The sequence below is a fragment of the Mauremys reevesii genome, linkage group 9 (genome assembly GCF_016161935.1).
Source record: "Mauremys reevesii isolate NIE-2019 linkage group 9, ASM1616193v1, whole genome shotgun sequence".
Classification (NCBI taxonomy): domain Eukaryota; kingdom Metazoa; phylum Chordata; order Testudines; family Geoemydidae; genus Mauremys; species Mauremys reevesii.
The window spans coordinates 61,366,552-61,383,296 of NC_052631.1; the positions used below are offsets into that span (position 1 = coordinate 61,366,552).

The following is a 16,745-nucleotide window of genomic DNA, read 5'->3' on the forward strand; positions in this document are numbered from 1 at the left end:
CATTTCCCAGGAGACATGAATGGTCCTGTGACCCCAGGCAAAGTCCTGGAGAACAGTTTACCCCAGCCACATATTATCAGCACCTGGTTGTGGTCAGTGGGCCAAGAGCTGGCCTACCTCATTTGGCTCCTGCAACAGTGTCACATCTTAAACTGGGGGAAACGGCCAAAGACAGCAAAGAGCTCAGGTTCTGCCCTTCCTAGTGTAACTTCCAAGAAGCTCACCTAGTCCCTGGGGCTTTGTGTGGGTGTAACTCAGGGAGGGGCGCTGTTCCGGGGACGAAGGGGGCAAGGGCAGAATCAAAGTCTTCTTGGCAGCACGGGGAGGGTGGGGGGGAAGAGGTAAATACACTGCAGGGTAGGGGTACGGTCCAGAGTGACCTAGACAAATTAGAGGATTGGGCCAAAAGAAATATGATGAGGCTCAACAAGGACAAGTGCAGAGTCCTGCACTTAGGAAGGAAGAATCCCACGCACTGCTACAGGCTGGGGGCCAACTCGCTAAGTGGCAGTTCTGCAGAAAAGGACCTGGGGAATTACAGTGGATGAGAAGCTGGATATGAGTCAGCAGTGTGCCCTTGTTGCCAAGAAGGCTAATGGCATATTGGACTGCATTAGTAGGAGCATTGCCAGCAGATTGAGGGAAGTGATTATTCCCCTCTATTCGGCACTGGTGAGGCCACATCTGGAATATTGCATCCAGTTTTGAGCCCCCCACTACAGAAGGGATGTGGACAAATTGGAGAGAGTCCAGTGGAGGGCACCGAAAATGATTAGGGGGCTGGAGCACATGACTTACGAGGAGAGATGGAGGGAACTGGGGTTATTTAGTCTGCAGAAGAGAAGAGTGAGGGGGGATTTGATAGCATCCTTCAACTACCTAAGGGGGGTTCCAAAGAGGATGGATCTAGGCTGTTCTCAATGGTGGCAGATGACAGAACAAGGAGCAATGGTCTCAAGTTGTAGTGAGGGAGGTCTAGGTTGGATATTAGGAAACACTATTTCACTAGGAGGGTGGTGAAGCACTGGAATGGGTTACCTAGGGAGGTGATGTAATCTCCATCCTTAGAGGTTTTTAAGGCCCTGTGGTCTCTTCCAACCCTAATCTTCTATGATTCTAGGAGAGACTCTGTTCAGAGCGACCGGGTCCCCTTGGCGTGAGGAGGATTGTAGGGCGCCCGTTTCAGGGAGGGGCAGTGCCTGAGAGAAAGGAGGGTCTAATGACTGACAAGGTCTAATGACTGACAAGGGAAAGCCTGAGAAGAAGAGCTAGCCTGACCAATAGGGAGTGAGATGCCTGCCCTGGGAGCTCTGGAGAGGAGAGAAGTCAGTCTAGAGGAGCTGGAGCCAGCCAGGGAAAGGGCAGGGCTGGCTGTGGAGGCTGGTGACAGGGCTGGCCTTACCATGAGGCGAACTGAGGTGGCAGCCTCAGGAGCCAGACTGTGGGATGCGGGGAGCAGGGGTATTCTTTCTGCTCTAGATGCACAGAGATGGTGGAGTGCTGTGCTGGAGGAAGGAGGGCACAAGAGACATAACAGGCAGGCAGGAGAAAAGGTGAGAGGGAATAACAGAAAGCAGCAGGAGCTGCAGGGAGAGAGAGGAGGAGGAGCCTCTTATGTACCTCTCTAGCACCCCCAGGAGCCTGGACTGATTAACACCAGCTTCTCAGGGAGCTTCCTGTTTCTTGCTGCTTCCCTGAACCCACTTGAGGAGAACAGGCAGTCAACTGAAGTAGTAGGAGCCAGTTAGGCCCTTAAGATGCTGATATCTTCCCTCACTCAGGCCCTGCTACCAGCCTGCTCATTTGTCCCCTTCAATTGAGTGTTGAGAGCCACTATAGCTGGCACAGAATAGCAGTCATGAGTGAAAGAAGAAAACATGCCTCTGGGGCAGCATTCAGAAAAAGAAAGAAAGCAAAGGAAGCTTTTCTATCTAAGCAAGAAGGAGCTCACCTGAGATACATAGACACAAATGTTCACGGTGAGCCTTCTGGCCCCAGTGAGGATGTGAGTGGTGAGGAGATGCCTGATCTTCCAGTTAGTCAGAGTGCAGGTGACCCAGCAGCTACTGCAGCATCCATATCTCCATCTCAAATGGGTGTAACCATGCACATTCCTGAAGAATAGTGTAGATCAGAGAAGAGTGTGGTGGAAACGCAAGAAACAGCTGCTGCTGAGTTTAGTTCCTTAAGTCTAGATGATCCAGGACTGTGGACCCACTTGAGCAGTAGCCTGAGGGACTTCCTTGTACTGCATGGGCCACAGCAAGTGAAAAACTTCGTGTTCCCCAAAGACAATGAAAATAGAAGTTTCCATCCAACACATTACTGGCGTCAAATCCCCAATGGTGACAAAGTGGAGAGGCCATGGCTTATGTACTCAAAAACCCAGAATGCTGCATACTGTTTTTGTTGCAAACTCTTCCAGTCTAATGTTCCAGCCACATTGGGTTCTACAGGAACTGGAAAAATCTAGCTAGAAATCTGACATGCCATGAGAAGGCAGCAAATCACCAGAGAGCATTCCACAGGTGGAAAGAGCTTGAGATGAGATTAAAGGCCACCACAGATGATCAGCATCAAGAGAAGATTGCATCAGAATCTCTTTACTGGCAAAATGTTCTGAAAAGGCTCATTGCCACTGTGAGAATGCTTGCTACTCAAAATCTAGCACTGCGTGGCACTTCAGATCAGCTGTGTGTACCAAACAATGGAAACTTCCTTAAAATTGTGGAGCTGATGGATGAGTTTGATGCTATACTCCAGGAGCATCTAAGAAGAGTCACCACCCAAGAAATGTACACACACCACTACCTTGGAAAAACAATTCAAAATGAGATCATAAAGTTACTGGCAACAAAAGTCAAACATAAGATTGTGGCAAATCTGAAGTCAGCAAGATATTACTCTGTTATTCTGGACTGCACACCTGACATCAGCCATACAGAACAAATTACTTTAATGGTGCGTTTTGTAACAACAACTGAACCCAGTGAAAATGTCCATGCAATGGTGGCTGTCAGAGAGCATTTTCTAGAATTTATTGACATTGATGATACTACAGGAGCTGGTATGACAAATGTGCTTCTTAAAAAGCTGGAAGATATGGGAATTGCGATAGCTGATGAGAGGTCAGGGCTACGATAATGGTGCCAACATGAGAGGAAAGAACAGAGGAGTGCAGACACGGATCCGAGAGTTAAACTCTCTAGCTTTTTTTGTCCCATGCAGTTCTCATTCATTGAACTTGGTGGTCTAGTGAAGCTGCTGATTTTTTTAATGTAATTCAAAGCATCTATGTATTTTTCTCTGCATCAAGTCATGGATGGCAAATTTTGAAGCAACATCTGGGAACATTCTCTCTGACACTGAAACCACTGAGTGCCACACGATGGGAAAGTTGAGTGGAGGTGATAAAGCCTATCAAACACCAGATTGGGAAGATAGATGATGCCATAGTTGCCATTATGGAGGATAATGCTATGACATTTGTGGGAGAACAGTGGCAGAGGGAAATGGAATCGCCAGAAACATACATAACTTCAAATTTCTGTGTGGCTTGGTGTTGTAGCATGACATAGTGTTTGAAATAAATGTTATAAGCAAGAGACTCCAAGGTGTTGACCTTGATATATCTGGAGCAATGGAACAACTGGACAAAGCAAAGTCATTCCTACAGTCTTACCAGTCAGATGAGGGATTTCAAAACATTCTGAACAGTGCACAGAAGTTGGCAGAGGAACTTCACACTGAAGCTATTGTCCCACCCATTCAAGAATACAAGAGTCACCGAAGAAGAAGCCATTTTGATTATGAGGCATGGGATAATCCTATAAGTGACCCCAAACAACAATTCAAGGTTGAATTCTTTAACCAGGTGCTAGACTGTGCAATACAGTCAGTTGAAGAATATTTCATGCAGCTCAAGGAACACAGCAGTATATTTGGGATGTTGTATGATATCCCAAAACTCCTCACTATACCTGAAGAAGACCTACACCAGCAATGCAGGGCACTAGAGACAGTGTTGATATATGATGACATGTGCGATATTGATGCAAGTGATTTAGGTGATGAACTGAAAGCCCTTTCAAGATACATTTCAGCAGGATCATCTCCAAAGGCTGTTCTGGAATATATGTGCACAAATAAGATGACCACCCTCTTTCCAAATGTGTTTGTTGCTCTGCACATACTTCTAACACTTCCTGTAACAGTTGCCAGTGGAGAACACAGCTTCTCCAAGCTGAAGTTAATAAAAACACATCTACGCTCCACAATGACACAGGAGAGGCTGGTCGGCCTTGCAACCATCTCAATAGAGCATGAGCTGGCCCAGGAAGCAGTTCAAATCTTTGCAACCGAGAAGGCACGGAAAGCACCTCTTTAATTAGTCAAACAGATAAAAATGCCAGTGTTTACTATGCAGACAAGAAAAGTTACATTTGCTATTCAGGCGTTTGAAATTTAAGTGTTACTTAAAATTTTTGAACAAGGCATTTTAAGTTGTTAGTTCTCCTTTATTGGGGTAAGTAGCAGAGCAGTACCATGAGAGGAGTAGAACACGAAGAAGGCAGAATTGAGACCTTTCAAAGTTTTGGCCTAAGTGAGGGGACATGGGAGTGTCATTTGAGCTCCCCATCTCAGGTGTCAAAATGCTGTGAGCCAGCCCTGGCTGGTGAGGCTCAGGCTTGCCTGCAGGGTCCCCCTGAGAACTGGCCTCTGGGGCCCGGCAACAACATCCCTCAGCTTGGGCCTCTCCCTCTTCAAGGCAACTCACAGTTTGTAGAGCTTTGGGAAAACTTCCCTTGCCCAGCCCGGCTGGGTTAGCCCTGCAGCTCCCTAGGTGAGATCAGTCACCACATGGCGAGCTCTGCTCTGGCTGTGAGTGTGTCTGAGCGCTGGGGTGGGAGACTAACACTAAGATTTTAGTAGAGTTTTGTAACCTGCACCCTGAGCCCTGCACTGCTTTGTGGTGTGGGAAAATCGTGACACCAAAGGAGCCTGTCTCCTGCCAAAAGAGATCAGCCCCTCTGCAGTAACTGAGGAGCCCAGAGCCATCTCTGAACCTGAGGATCATTCACTGAGTTGTGAGTCACCATCCTTCAGTTAGATAGACTGTTTGGGAGACCCCCACACCTCAAACTTTGTCCTCAAGCCAGGGGTGAGGGTTTGGGGATTTTGTTACCTGCTGCCTATTAAACCTGTGAAGGGACTGACCATCTTAACCCACGTGAGTCTATTGTGCTGTACTGAACCCAGTCAGCCATGTCGCTAACTGCTGCACATGTAAGGGGACTGTTGGCCCCTTACTAAAACTCAGTGGGGGTGTTTTGGTTGGCTAGCTGCCAGTACCAAAAGGAAGGGGCAGGGTCGATGGGAAATCAGGACCCTGAGACTGACAGTCCCCAAGAACAATGGGGAGAGGCCAATGCTCCAGGTCAGCCTGATTAACAGGGCAGGCAGGCCAATGAGGGAGTCAGGAGGTCGGGGGGGCGGGTCCCATCCTCTGTGGGAGCTGGAATTGCCTGGGTCAGACAGAGTGGGGCTGAGCTAAGGAGAGAGCAGGGCCTCTGAGCTGAGCTGGGGAGCAGAGCTGTGCCAGCCACAGAGAGTCACAGAAGCAGCCCAGGGAGCAGATCAGTGCTGGGAGCAGAGTCACAGAAGCAGCCCACAGAGCAGACCTGTCCTGTAGCAACCAGAGCCAGAGGGGCCAGAGAAGCAGCTCAGGGAGCTGGGGGCAGAACAGCAGCGGTGCTGAGTCAGAGTGGAGCTGGAGCTGAGGCAGAGTGGCACAGGCCCAGCGCAGGGAGATGCCCCAGCCAAGATGCCTGGCAGGCCAGACTTGGAGGGGGATTGTAACCCCAAGAGGGGAGGCTGACGCTGGGAAGAAGGGTCCTGCCACCTGGAGCCTGAAGGCATGTGGCTGCCACCAGAGTTAGTGTCCAACCTTCAGCATCCCTGCAGCACAGCCAGGGCCTGAGAAGGGGCCTGGGACGTGTGAGGAACAGACTGAACTTCCCTTACATTCCAGAGATGCTGGTTGTGATGTTCCCATGCTGCAAAGCGGGGTGACGTGTTTTCCTTTAACCTTTCCTATTTTTTCCTTATTTTTTTAATTGATTGCTGTTTAATAAATTGTATTTGCTTTTAACTGTATGTAATGATCAGTGGGTCAGGGAAGTGTCCAGTGCGGAGAGAGCACCCCGGAGTGAGGACACCCTAGCTCAGCCTTGTTGGGGTTACGAGGACTCTGCCACACAGGAGAGTGGAAGAGGAGCCCCCGAAGTCAGGCAGGCCTCTGGGTAAAGGAAGTGGGAGCAAGGACTCAGATTGTTTCACTAGCCCATTTCACCAGGGTAGTGTATAAGCCAGAAGAGTTCCCCCAAATAGTGCGACCATTCCCCCACTTACACACAGAAGATTCATGGCTACAGGCCATCAAGGGCCCCTACAAAGTGAATGTACCAGCGGGGCTCTAATGGTACATTTGCTATATCAGGTCATGTGACTGGGGAACTTCACAGGTATTATTGGTGTGGGCTCCTGAGAGTAGTGTTTTACCTGGTTATATTTTTCTCCTGTTTAATATAATGACTGTGTTGAATATATTGTGTGTGTTGGTTATTTCTTGGGAGTCTCCAACTATCCAGCAAGTTAAGTGGGGGTTACCCTGCGGTCAGAATTTTCCTCCCCAGCTGCCCTGGTGTTGCTGCCAGGAAGGAGCAAGTGGGGTGGAGGTACTGCCACATAAATTCATATGGGAAGAAAATAAGGAAGTTACCCTTTGCGGAGAGGGAGGCAGGATCCAGAAGAACCCGTAAGGAGACTGGCACTAATTCAGTGGATAGCGGAGTTTATATAGGGAGGGGAGCCAGCCAGGAGGCTGCTACCTGTCAGATCCCTTGAAGTGGGACTGCCCCTGGTTAGTGTCCACAGCAGACCATAAGCAGTGGAGCACAAGCTAGTAATAGCTGCCCCTGGATGGCAGCCTGGTGATGTCAGCTACCTGGCAGTTCTTCTGGCCTGAGTTCTAGACCTGCGGGACCTTATATTACACCCTTCCCCAGGAGGTGTCCCCCTGCTAGCCTATGTTTGTTTGGATAGGCTGCTATGAGATCATGGACTTGGGACACAGGCTCCCATGATTATTCTTCTGGGCCATAGCCCTCCCAGTCAACAAGGTACAAGAGGGAGCTGTATCTGATTTTTGAGTCCAGTATCTCATGGACCTCATACTCATCCTTGGCTCCACACCAGAAGAGGCAGTGGTTGAGCCAAGTGAGCGAAGGGGCCGTTGATGTAGGGTTTTAGCAAGGGTATGTGAAACACTGGGTATATTTTGAGGGATCTGGTTAACTGAAGCTTTCTGGTCACTGGGTTGATTACCTGGCTGATGGAATACAGCCAAGGTATCAGTAGTCCAGTTTACAACACAGCCAGTTGGTGTAAAGGTTTTGGGCTGAAAGCCACACTTTTTGCCAGATAGTGAATGCCAGGCCTTCCTGGCACCAGCAGTGGGCACACTGTGTGTAGTCCTCCTTGTCTTTGTCCAAATGAGGCTTGAGTTCTTCTTGGACTTCATGGATCTGCTGTACCCAATTAGCAGCCATTGGGATTGGTGGAGATGACAGGTATGGCTAGGTGGAAGCCACAGGTTGCATAGAACAGACTCTGCCCAATGACAATGTGGTTGGTGTTGTAAGCAAACTCTGCTTGGGGTAGGAGGCCCGACCAGTTGTCTTGGTGGAAATTCATGAAGCAGCCCAAGTGTTGTAACACTTGATTTGCTCGTTCCGACCGACTGTCAATTTGTGGGTGATGTGCGATGGATGTGTAAGTGCAGACCCCAAACAATCGTAGGGGTTCATGCCAAAACTGCAACACAAACTGCGGACCCCAATCAGTTGTGACTTGCTGTGGGAGTCCATGGAGATGGGTGACATGAGTCACCAGGAGCTGGGCCGTTTCTTCCGCACAGGGCAGGTGCGCAATGGGGACGAATTGGACCATTTTTGTCAACTGGTCAACCACAGTGAGGACTAGATGGGAACCTTGGATATGGAGTCTAGGGTAATGGCCATTCAGGGTCTAGATGGGGTTTTGGAAGGCATTAGGATGCTCAGGGGTTTCAAGCGCAGTCTATTGGTGTAGGTGCATGTCTTACAGGAATCAGCATACGAGTGCATGGTCATGTGTATTCGGGGCCACCAGAAGGCGCAGATGGCCAAACAGAAGGTCTTGAGGTGCCCAGATGGCCTGCTAATAGTGAGTCATGACAGAACTGTAGTATCTCTAACTGGGGGGTCCTGGCAGAACATACAAGGGGCCTTTGACACAGAGCAACCCATCCTGGACCTCCAGATAGAGGCATCACTCTTTAAAGGCCACTTTGATGTCTAGAAGCTCCTTATTTAGAATTTCATAATTCTGTTCAGCTGGAGTGAACGTCTGTGAATAGTAGGCACAAGGGTGGAGGTGCTGTTGAGAACCATGCCTTTGAGAGAGTATGGCCCCAATTGCCACATTGGAGGCATCGGTCTCGACAATGAAAAGTCATGCTGGGTCAAGATGGACCAGGATTTAGGCACTGGTAAAGGTCATCTTGAGCTGGCTGAATGTTTATTAGGCCTCCGGAGACCAGATAAAGGTGGTGTTTTTACAGAGAAGCTCTGTAAATCGGGTGATTTGGCCTGACAACCCTGAGATGAAGTGCCTATAAAGATTAGCAAACCCCAGGAAGCACTGCAGCTCCTTGATGTTTTGGGGGGACACCAAGGTCAGTATCGTTTCCACCTTCTTGGGGTCCATTCAGAGGCCATCAGGGGACAGGATATAGCCCAGGAACACCATGGACACTGGTCAAAGCTGTACTTTTCCAGCTTTGCATACAGGGCATGTTGACAGAGCCATTCCAAGACCAACCGGACATGCTGGGTATGTTGTTTGGGATCCTCAGAAAAGATGAGGATATTACAGGTAGACTTTACTGGTCTATTATGCCATGGAAGACCTAATTTGCAAAGTGCTGGAATGTTGCCAGCTCTGGTTCTAACTTTGCCAAATATGGCCAAACAACAGATATGGCCAAACGACACCCTGGCCCCTCGTTGCAGCTCAATTGGGCAGTCATCATCACGGTGTAGTGATAGGGTGTCAGCATTCTTCCTTTTGAAGATATCACTGTACTCACTGTACTGGAGAGAAAAGTGCTGGAGTCAAGTCTAGTGACTGTCCCACCTGACCCATGGCCAGGACCACGGGGGCATGTCTTGGTTCTCGGGTTCATCAGACAGTGCAGGTAGGCAGACTTGCTGGCAGAACTTGGAGCAGAAGCTAACTTTGTGCTCATGCCAAAGGATGTGTGGATCATGAGTTGCCAGCCATGAAATGCCAGCAATTTTGGGGAAGTGTGCAGAGCAGATCATTCCAAACTGAAGGACCTCCTGATGGTCCTGAACAGCAACTCCCAGAGGCACCGTCTCCTGTGTCACTGGCACTGATGACAGGAGAGAGCTATTTATAGTCTCCATTAGGTTGGGGACAATCTTCATAGAGGCCGTATCAGCATCTATGAAGTTGTCCGCTGCCCCAGAATCCACCAGTGCCCACTCTGGGGCAATTCAGCAAGGCTCCCCGGAACACGGAGTCAGACCTGGACTTGAAGGTGCAGGAACTGCTCACCATACCTGGCATGCCTTGGTGAGGAGTAGGGGAGCATTATCTTGGGGCTCACCCAGGCCAACCTCCTGTACCGGGCCTGGGCATGGTGATTTCCTGTGCTAGAGTTCAGGATAGCTGTTGGCAAGAGTATGGCCGGACCCTCCACAGTAGAAACACAGCCCATGGCAGTGGTAGCACTCTTTCCTTGGGGTCACATGGTGGCGGGCTCTATCCAGCTACATGGGTTTGGGGTCTGGGTTGAAGACAAGTATTGAGGGGCACCAGCCAGGTGGTAACACGGACCCCTTACTTTCCTCACATTGTTCACTGAGCCTATTGTCAAATGCATATGACAAGGTAGACAAAGGCATTTATGTTGGTCAGGGCTGCCACACGAGCTTAGTCTCCTTGTGTAGTCCCCACTGGAACTGGTAGAGCTGGGCTGCTTCATTGCATTGTGTTGGAGACTAGTCACTAAAAGTAGGCAGCATAAGAGGAGATCCACACCTCAGATTCCAGCTTTCATTTTTCCGGATGGGTGCTCCACCTCTGCTCAACCCTGAGGCCCTGCCTCCATTTTGCCCCTTCCCCCCAGGCCCCACTCTCGCTCTGCCTCTTTCCACCCCTACTCCCCCGCACCTTCCGCCCACTGCCAAACAACTGATTGGCAAGGCCCTCCGAACAGCTGATTGGCGGGTAGCTGGTGGGTGCTGAGCACAGTTTCCTGGGACACTTTCTGGATTGTCCCTGGGATTTATATAGGGCAGGGAGCCAGTCAAGACCCATGAGGCTGCTGCCTGTCAGACCCCTTGAGGCGGGATTTCCCATGTCTGTGTCCACAGCAGTGGAGCGCAAATTGGTTACAGCTGCTACTGAGTGTCTGCTGCCTGGCAGCTCTGCAGGCCTGGTTGCTAGACCTTACACCAGCTGCCCCCACTCTTGACATGGACGAGACCACTATAGCGTGGGAGTCCTGAGGGTAGGATGACTGCAAGGCAGGACACGTGCTCTGAATCACTGCCCCTTCCGTGCACAGTGGCCCTACAGGAGTCGGTGCAGGAGGCACTCCAACTGTGCAAGGAACACTGGGGATGGCCAAAATAGCGCTGTGCAGAACGTGGGGGGAATTATCTGCATTCAGGTCTATGAATGTTCTATAGTTGTGAGGCAGGTGGTTATTGTTTCACTGGCTGAAAGGTGACTAAGGTTAAACCCTGCAAAACCCCAAGAAATGGTTGTGGACAGAATTCAACTGCCCGGTGCTCACGTGGACAAAACCAGGAATCCACTGCATGAAGGCTACCTCCAGCCCCTCTGGAGAAATGTATAAACCAGTCTGGAGCTGGGTCAGGGAAGGGTCCCCCCAGAGGGATCTGTGCAGCAATTGGGGGGGAATGCGCTGGTCATGAACATCTGTAGCAGTGTCTGCTGAGAGGGCATGGAAAGAATCCTCTGGCTGTGTCCGGGCACGTGGGCAGTGCCCTCCCTGGCATACCATGGCAGGGTTCCATGGCAGGGAGACCGTTCTCAAACTACTTCCTTCTTCCTCCCCCAGCACCAGCTGCCCTGGAGCAGCAATTGCCGTAAGTGCAACTCATGTGACGCCGCAGCTTCCTGTGCATTTCCCAGTGTCTGCTTCGGCTACGGGTGCAGTAAGTGACACGCTGGGTGCTGTGCTCCGCGGCTCAGGCTTCCCCTTGCTTGTCCTGTTCCAGCCTTTCTGGAGAGAGCACCATGCTGCGCCGCAAGCCATCCAACGCCAGCGACAAGGAGCAGGCGCAGAAGAAGAAGGTGAGTGTGAGAAGCGCCTCTGCCCACTCCAGCAAAGGGCGGCCCACAGCCCAGCTGTGACCAGCCCACCAGCTGCAAGCTCTCTCAGTCTCTCCCCTCCCCCAGGTCCCAGCTCTGAGCAGCTCCATGCTGCCTGCGGGTTCATGGCCCTGACACTAGATGCTGGCAGAGCTGACCGATCCAGCCAGTTCCACAGAGGGATGGTCTCCCATCAGACCCTGCTGGGGTGGACGGCGCCAGCCTGCGCCCCACAGAAGGACTGTGCTGAGAGCAGACCCCCTGTGATGGTGGGTGGGAGGGTGACTAGTCTGGACGAAGACCCTGTGCCATGTCCAGGGCTGGCAGTGAATTGTAGAGCTACAGGAATTAGAAATGGCAAAGTCCTCTCGGCCCTTGGTGCCACTCATCCCACTCCCTGGGTGCTGCAGGAATGTCTCCAGGATTTGGTCCAGGCTAGACTGCTTAGTGGTAAGCCATGGCCCCCATCACCTCTCTGGGGGAATGACACTATTCCAGTGCCAGCAAAACGTTCCTGATATTCAGCCTACATTTCCTCTGCTCGTGTCTCCCCATTGTGTCTACTTAGCTGCTCTCCACACATCTCCCTTCCCTTCCCCCTCAGGTAGCACTCGGCTGCACTGCGAGTCTCCTTGGCCACAGCTCCTGGTTTCCCAACCCCACCTGATCACTGGGGTTGCTCTTCTCTGAGCTCACTCTCACTTGCCAAGACCTGCATGGGGCTGAAGAGCTCAGAACTGACAAAAGTGCGGGGTGAAAATCCAACTCTTGGCTTCTTGCTCCATGGGCCAATGACCTGGCATTGGGATCCTACGGTGACAGTGAGGCAGGAGGATGAATCCTGCTGCTGGGGCCCTGGGTTGTGGAGTTTGCCTTCGCTTGCTGGTCGGAGGTGGCCCCCGGCACCAGATGAGCTAGGAGGGTGAATCGTACGAGTTGGAGCTGGGAGTTAGCAGATCCCAGCACTAGTGCATTGCCTTGTAGGCACTGCTGCATTTCAAGGCTGGGGGGCCAACTTCAGCTGCCTAATGTCACTGAAGTCCATGGAGATCTCCTTGGTTTGCACTGATGTGAGTGAGAGCAGAGTCCAGTCCTGGAATGATCCTGGCGCTAGTGTACTGGAATGTGGCTCCTGCCCAGCGTGGAGTGCAGGGGTGTGAAAACCCCTGCTTGTGCATTTGTGGGTAAGGGGGATGGCACTTGTCATTTCCTTCCTGTGAGGGTGCTGAAGGGCTGGGCTGCGTCTGCAGAGAGCAGTAGCTGCTCCGCTCTCAGGCTGGTGAGAAACTTTTGCAGAAACATCACCAGGGTTTTAGCTCATGGATCAAAGCCCTTCAAGGTGTTTGTGGTGCAGGCAATTCTAGGCTGAGCTGATCACGTGCTGCTAACCACTTCCTCTGGCAGCCTGCAAGGACTGGCTCCAGTGAGTGCTCAACACCAGCTAGCACTGAGCAACCTTAGGCAAGAGGAGGCTGAAGAAGACACGGCTCCTGGGTCTGGCCATTGGTAGGCACCTGGACCCATTCCCCAACACTTCAGGGTCAAGCAGCCTAGCTCTCCCTGATCCAGCAGAGTCCCATGGGGTGCAGGGGGCCTGGTGTGTAGCCAGCGCAGGCCTTTCATATTGGCTCTAGGGCCTGCCTAGAGCACACACACAGCACCAGACCCATCTCCATAAGGGGTGGCTACAAGCATTGCCACAAGCCATTAGAGTGATACAAAGGATTTTCCCCAGGATGTGCCTCCTCAGTGTTGTTCATGACCTACACACAAAGAAATTAGATAAAGACATCAAATACTCCTGCTGGAAGGGTGCAGCATAGCACTACTTTTATTCTTAGACACCAGACAGATCACACACGGTAATCAAAACCAGAGAGAAAGAAACTGGGCTGCTCCCTAAGGCAGGAGGCACTACTTACCCCACCTTGTTCTAATCTGGCTTTTTCCAGAGTGACTCTTATCACACGCTTTCCTACAGAACCCATTAGACTGCAAGCAAGACCAAGAAAACCTCCACTCTTAAAGTGATAGCTTGCAATTCCAACACAGTCCTCAATACACCACAGCCAACCCCAGGATTAACCTCCCCAGAAACCTGCCCCCGATTAACTTCCTCAGGAACCTGTCCCCTATCTAATCTCCCCAGACACACTGCCCCCGACTGCACTTCCCAGGAACCCCAAACCCCGACTAACCTCCCCAGAAACCCGCCCCCAATTAACTTCCCCAGGAACCTGTCCCCTAGCTAACCTCCACAGGAACCTTGCCCCGATAAACTTCTCCAGGAATCCGCCCCCAATTAACTTCACCCCAGGAACCTACCCCCTAAGTAACCTCCCCAGGAACCTAACCTCCGCAGGAGCCCCACCTGTATCTAATCTCCCTGGGAACCCTGCCCCCGACTATGGTCCCCAGGAACCCCAAACGCCAACCAACCTCCCCAGGAACTCCGCCTCTACCAAGGTGTGATCTCCCTCAGTCTTCCTCCTACTCCTCACGCCTCAGATTCCAATTTCTTAACACACTCCCCCTACCTGGCACCTCCATATTTTTATGTCTCCTGCCTGGGCCTCCTTGAGGGTCTACCATCTTCTCTGAGGGCAGCCTGGCTTCAGCTCCCTTGGAAACAATGGGGGATAGTGCCCATCTTTACTAGGGGAAGTCCAGGGCTAGCATTAGGCTGGTACATGGTACTGCAGTGTATCCATCTTCCCCAGGCTGCCCTCTTGTTCTTCAGAGTCTCAGCTTTCAATTTAAACAATAGTGCCTCTCTAGCAGTTACGGCTGTGACATAAAACTTGACGTGAACATAACCAAAGGGGGGAGGGATAGCTCAGTGATTTGCACATTGGCCTGCCAAACCTAGGGTTTTGAGTTCAATCCTTGAGGGGGCCATTTAGGGTTCTGGGGCAAAAATCTGGGGATTGGTCCTGCGTTGAGCAGGGGGTGGGATCTCCTGAGGTCCCTTCCAACCCTGATAGTTTATGATTCTATGATTGATGCAGCCACATCTGTGGAGAGCCTCAGACAATAGCTCTGAGATATGATCTGAACCACTTATTTCAGTAGGTGCTAAGTCAGATGTCAGTACTGATGTTGTCATTGTTAACACTGAACTATTTCAGTGCCCAGGCGAGGAGAGTAGCCAGTCTAATATGGAGACCTGTGCAGCCTGCACTAAGTGATGGTTCATTTTGGAGGTAGGAGCAGGTGGGGTTGGGAGATACCACCACTTCTGTGTTTCCTCCTGCCACAAGGAAGCCCAGCCCAAGGTCCCATGGAGTACAAAGAGCTCACATTATGAACTTTCGATAGCTACTGAGAGCAGTGCCTCATTCTGGCATCGTGAGTGGGTGGGGTTTATTGTATAGGCAGAACTTGGAAGAGTACCCACTACATCCCCCTCATGCCCGTAATCCCTGTAGGAGCCTCTCTGTTATCTGCAAAGACGGTAGGAAAACAGCAGCTATCTTGGCTGAGGGGAGCTTTGGCTTCAGTCCCATTGAGAGGAATAGGAAGGCGGTCATTTTGGATAAGGGCAAACATTTCACAAGTTTTAAGACAACAAATCAGGAGCTAATGAGAACCCAAATCTGTCCTCCCCCAACACTGTGAGAGTGGGCAGCTCTGCAAGGGAGAGGATGAGGAAGAGGAAGCCACTATTTGTGTTGACCTCAGCCAGCTGAATGTGGGCATCGACCCACTTTGGAGGTGATATATTGAGGCCAGGCAGTGGGCTCAGGAGTGTCTGTGGAGGGCTTAATGAGGATTTGGTTTCCACATAGCATGGGAGGTTACAAGCCTCATGCAATCAGCAGCCCTTGGAAATATCTATCCCACCACTGCTGTCCTGGCCCAGGAACAACAACCCACCCCTGCACATGCTAGACTCCCCTGCTACCTCTGGGGTGCTCTGCAGAGAGTCTGTCCCTCCAGGCTGACACAGCAGGCCCTTGCAACAGCCCTGCACAGAGTGAATGACATATTGGGAAGTACCACATCCTTCCTCCTCTCACCATGGAAACAGGCCCTCTCTGGGGAAGGCAGGGCAGGCTGAGGCAGCATCATAGCAGCAGGCTTCGCTGGGCATCCCCTCCCCTCTCACTGCCCCACCCTCCACTCTCACTTCCCCTCCTCTCAGGGGCCTGGGCTCTTAGTCCTCCGGCCCTACTTTCCTTTTCTAGCTCTTGGCACCCTGCATTCCACCACCCCCGCCGAGCCTCTCACTGACGCTAGTCAGTCACTTTTCATTTCCCCATTGCTACTGGCATTGAAACTCCTGCCTGACCCCCCTTTACTTCCAGTGAGAGCCATCCTCTGCCAAGGCTTTCTCCAGCTGCTCTTCCAGGCACTTGACATTTCCAGCACCCGCCCCCTCCGCCTCACTCCCAGATGGGTGGCCTAGCGCCAGCCCTGTGTGTCCCCTAGTGCCAGCCCCATGTGTCCCCACTGCTCATTGATAGACGGGTCGCCTAGCGCCAGCCCTTCGTGTCCCCTCCAACTCACCGACAGACGGGTCGCCTAGCGCCAGCCCCGCATGTCCCCTCTGACCCACTAACAAACTCATTGACTGACGGGTCATCTACTGCCGGCCCCCTGCGCGTCCCCTCTGACTCAGCGATAGATGGGTCGCCTACCACTGGCCCTGTGCATGTCATCTCTGACTCACCAACAGATGGGCTGCCTAACTCAGGGTCTATATGTGTCTGCTCTGCCTCACTGACAGACACCATCTCCTAGCACTGTCCTCCTATGTGTCCCCTCCAACTCATTGACAGACGCCATGCTGTAGTGCCAGCCCTGCACGCATCCCCTCCAATTCAACAATGGACACTGTCCCCTAGTGCCAGCCCCATGCACATCCCATCTGACTTGCTGACAGATGCTGATCTGTAATGCCAGCCCCATGCACGTCCCATCTGACTCCCTGACAGATGCTGACCCTAGCGCCGACCCCGTGTGTGTCCCCTTTGACTTGCTGACAGATGTGTCACCTGGTGCTGGCCCCGCATAGTGCCCGATTTATACAGCGGAGCTGCTCAGCCCAAGAGGCTAGAACTTAAACTTTTGTCACCATAATCAAATTGTAGCCTGACCCAGCCCTACTCACTCACCACATCCCACAAACAAAGCCAGATGAGGCTGCAGGGCCATGAGTTCCCAGGAAGTGCCAGATGCTGGAGGAAGTGCACTCAAAGGAAAATACAGCAACTCACTGCACTGGTTTTCATAGAATCATAGAATGTTAGGGTTGGAAGGTACCTCAGGGGGTC

The 16,745-nt window shown here is 51.6% G+C and overlaps 1 protein-coding gene across 2 annotated transcripts in view; it reads left to right on the forward strand.

Moving 5' to 3' along the window:
• The first annotated feature begins 8,150 nt into the window (after nucleotides 1–8,150).
• Nucleotides 8,151–16,745, forward strand: part of SASH3 (SAM and SH3 domain containing 3) — a 34,149-nt gene continuing 25,554 nt past the window's right edge. Inside the window, exons 1-2 of one of the 2 annotated variants that reach the window (XM_039487704.1) lie at nucleotides 8,151–8,265; nucleotides 11,216–11,451. In XM_039487704.1, coding sequence (XP_039343638.1) covers nucleotides 11,395–11,451 — 57 coding nt within the window. In that variant the 5' untranslated portion in view covers nucleotides 8,151–8,265; nucleotides 11,216–11,394. Of the gene's footprint in view, nucleotides 8,266–11,215; nucleotides 11,452–12,073; nucleotides 12,216–16,745 lie in introns of those variants that run through there. The other variant, XM_039487705.1, reaches the window with a different exon arrangement.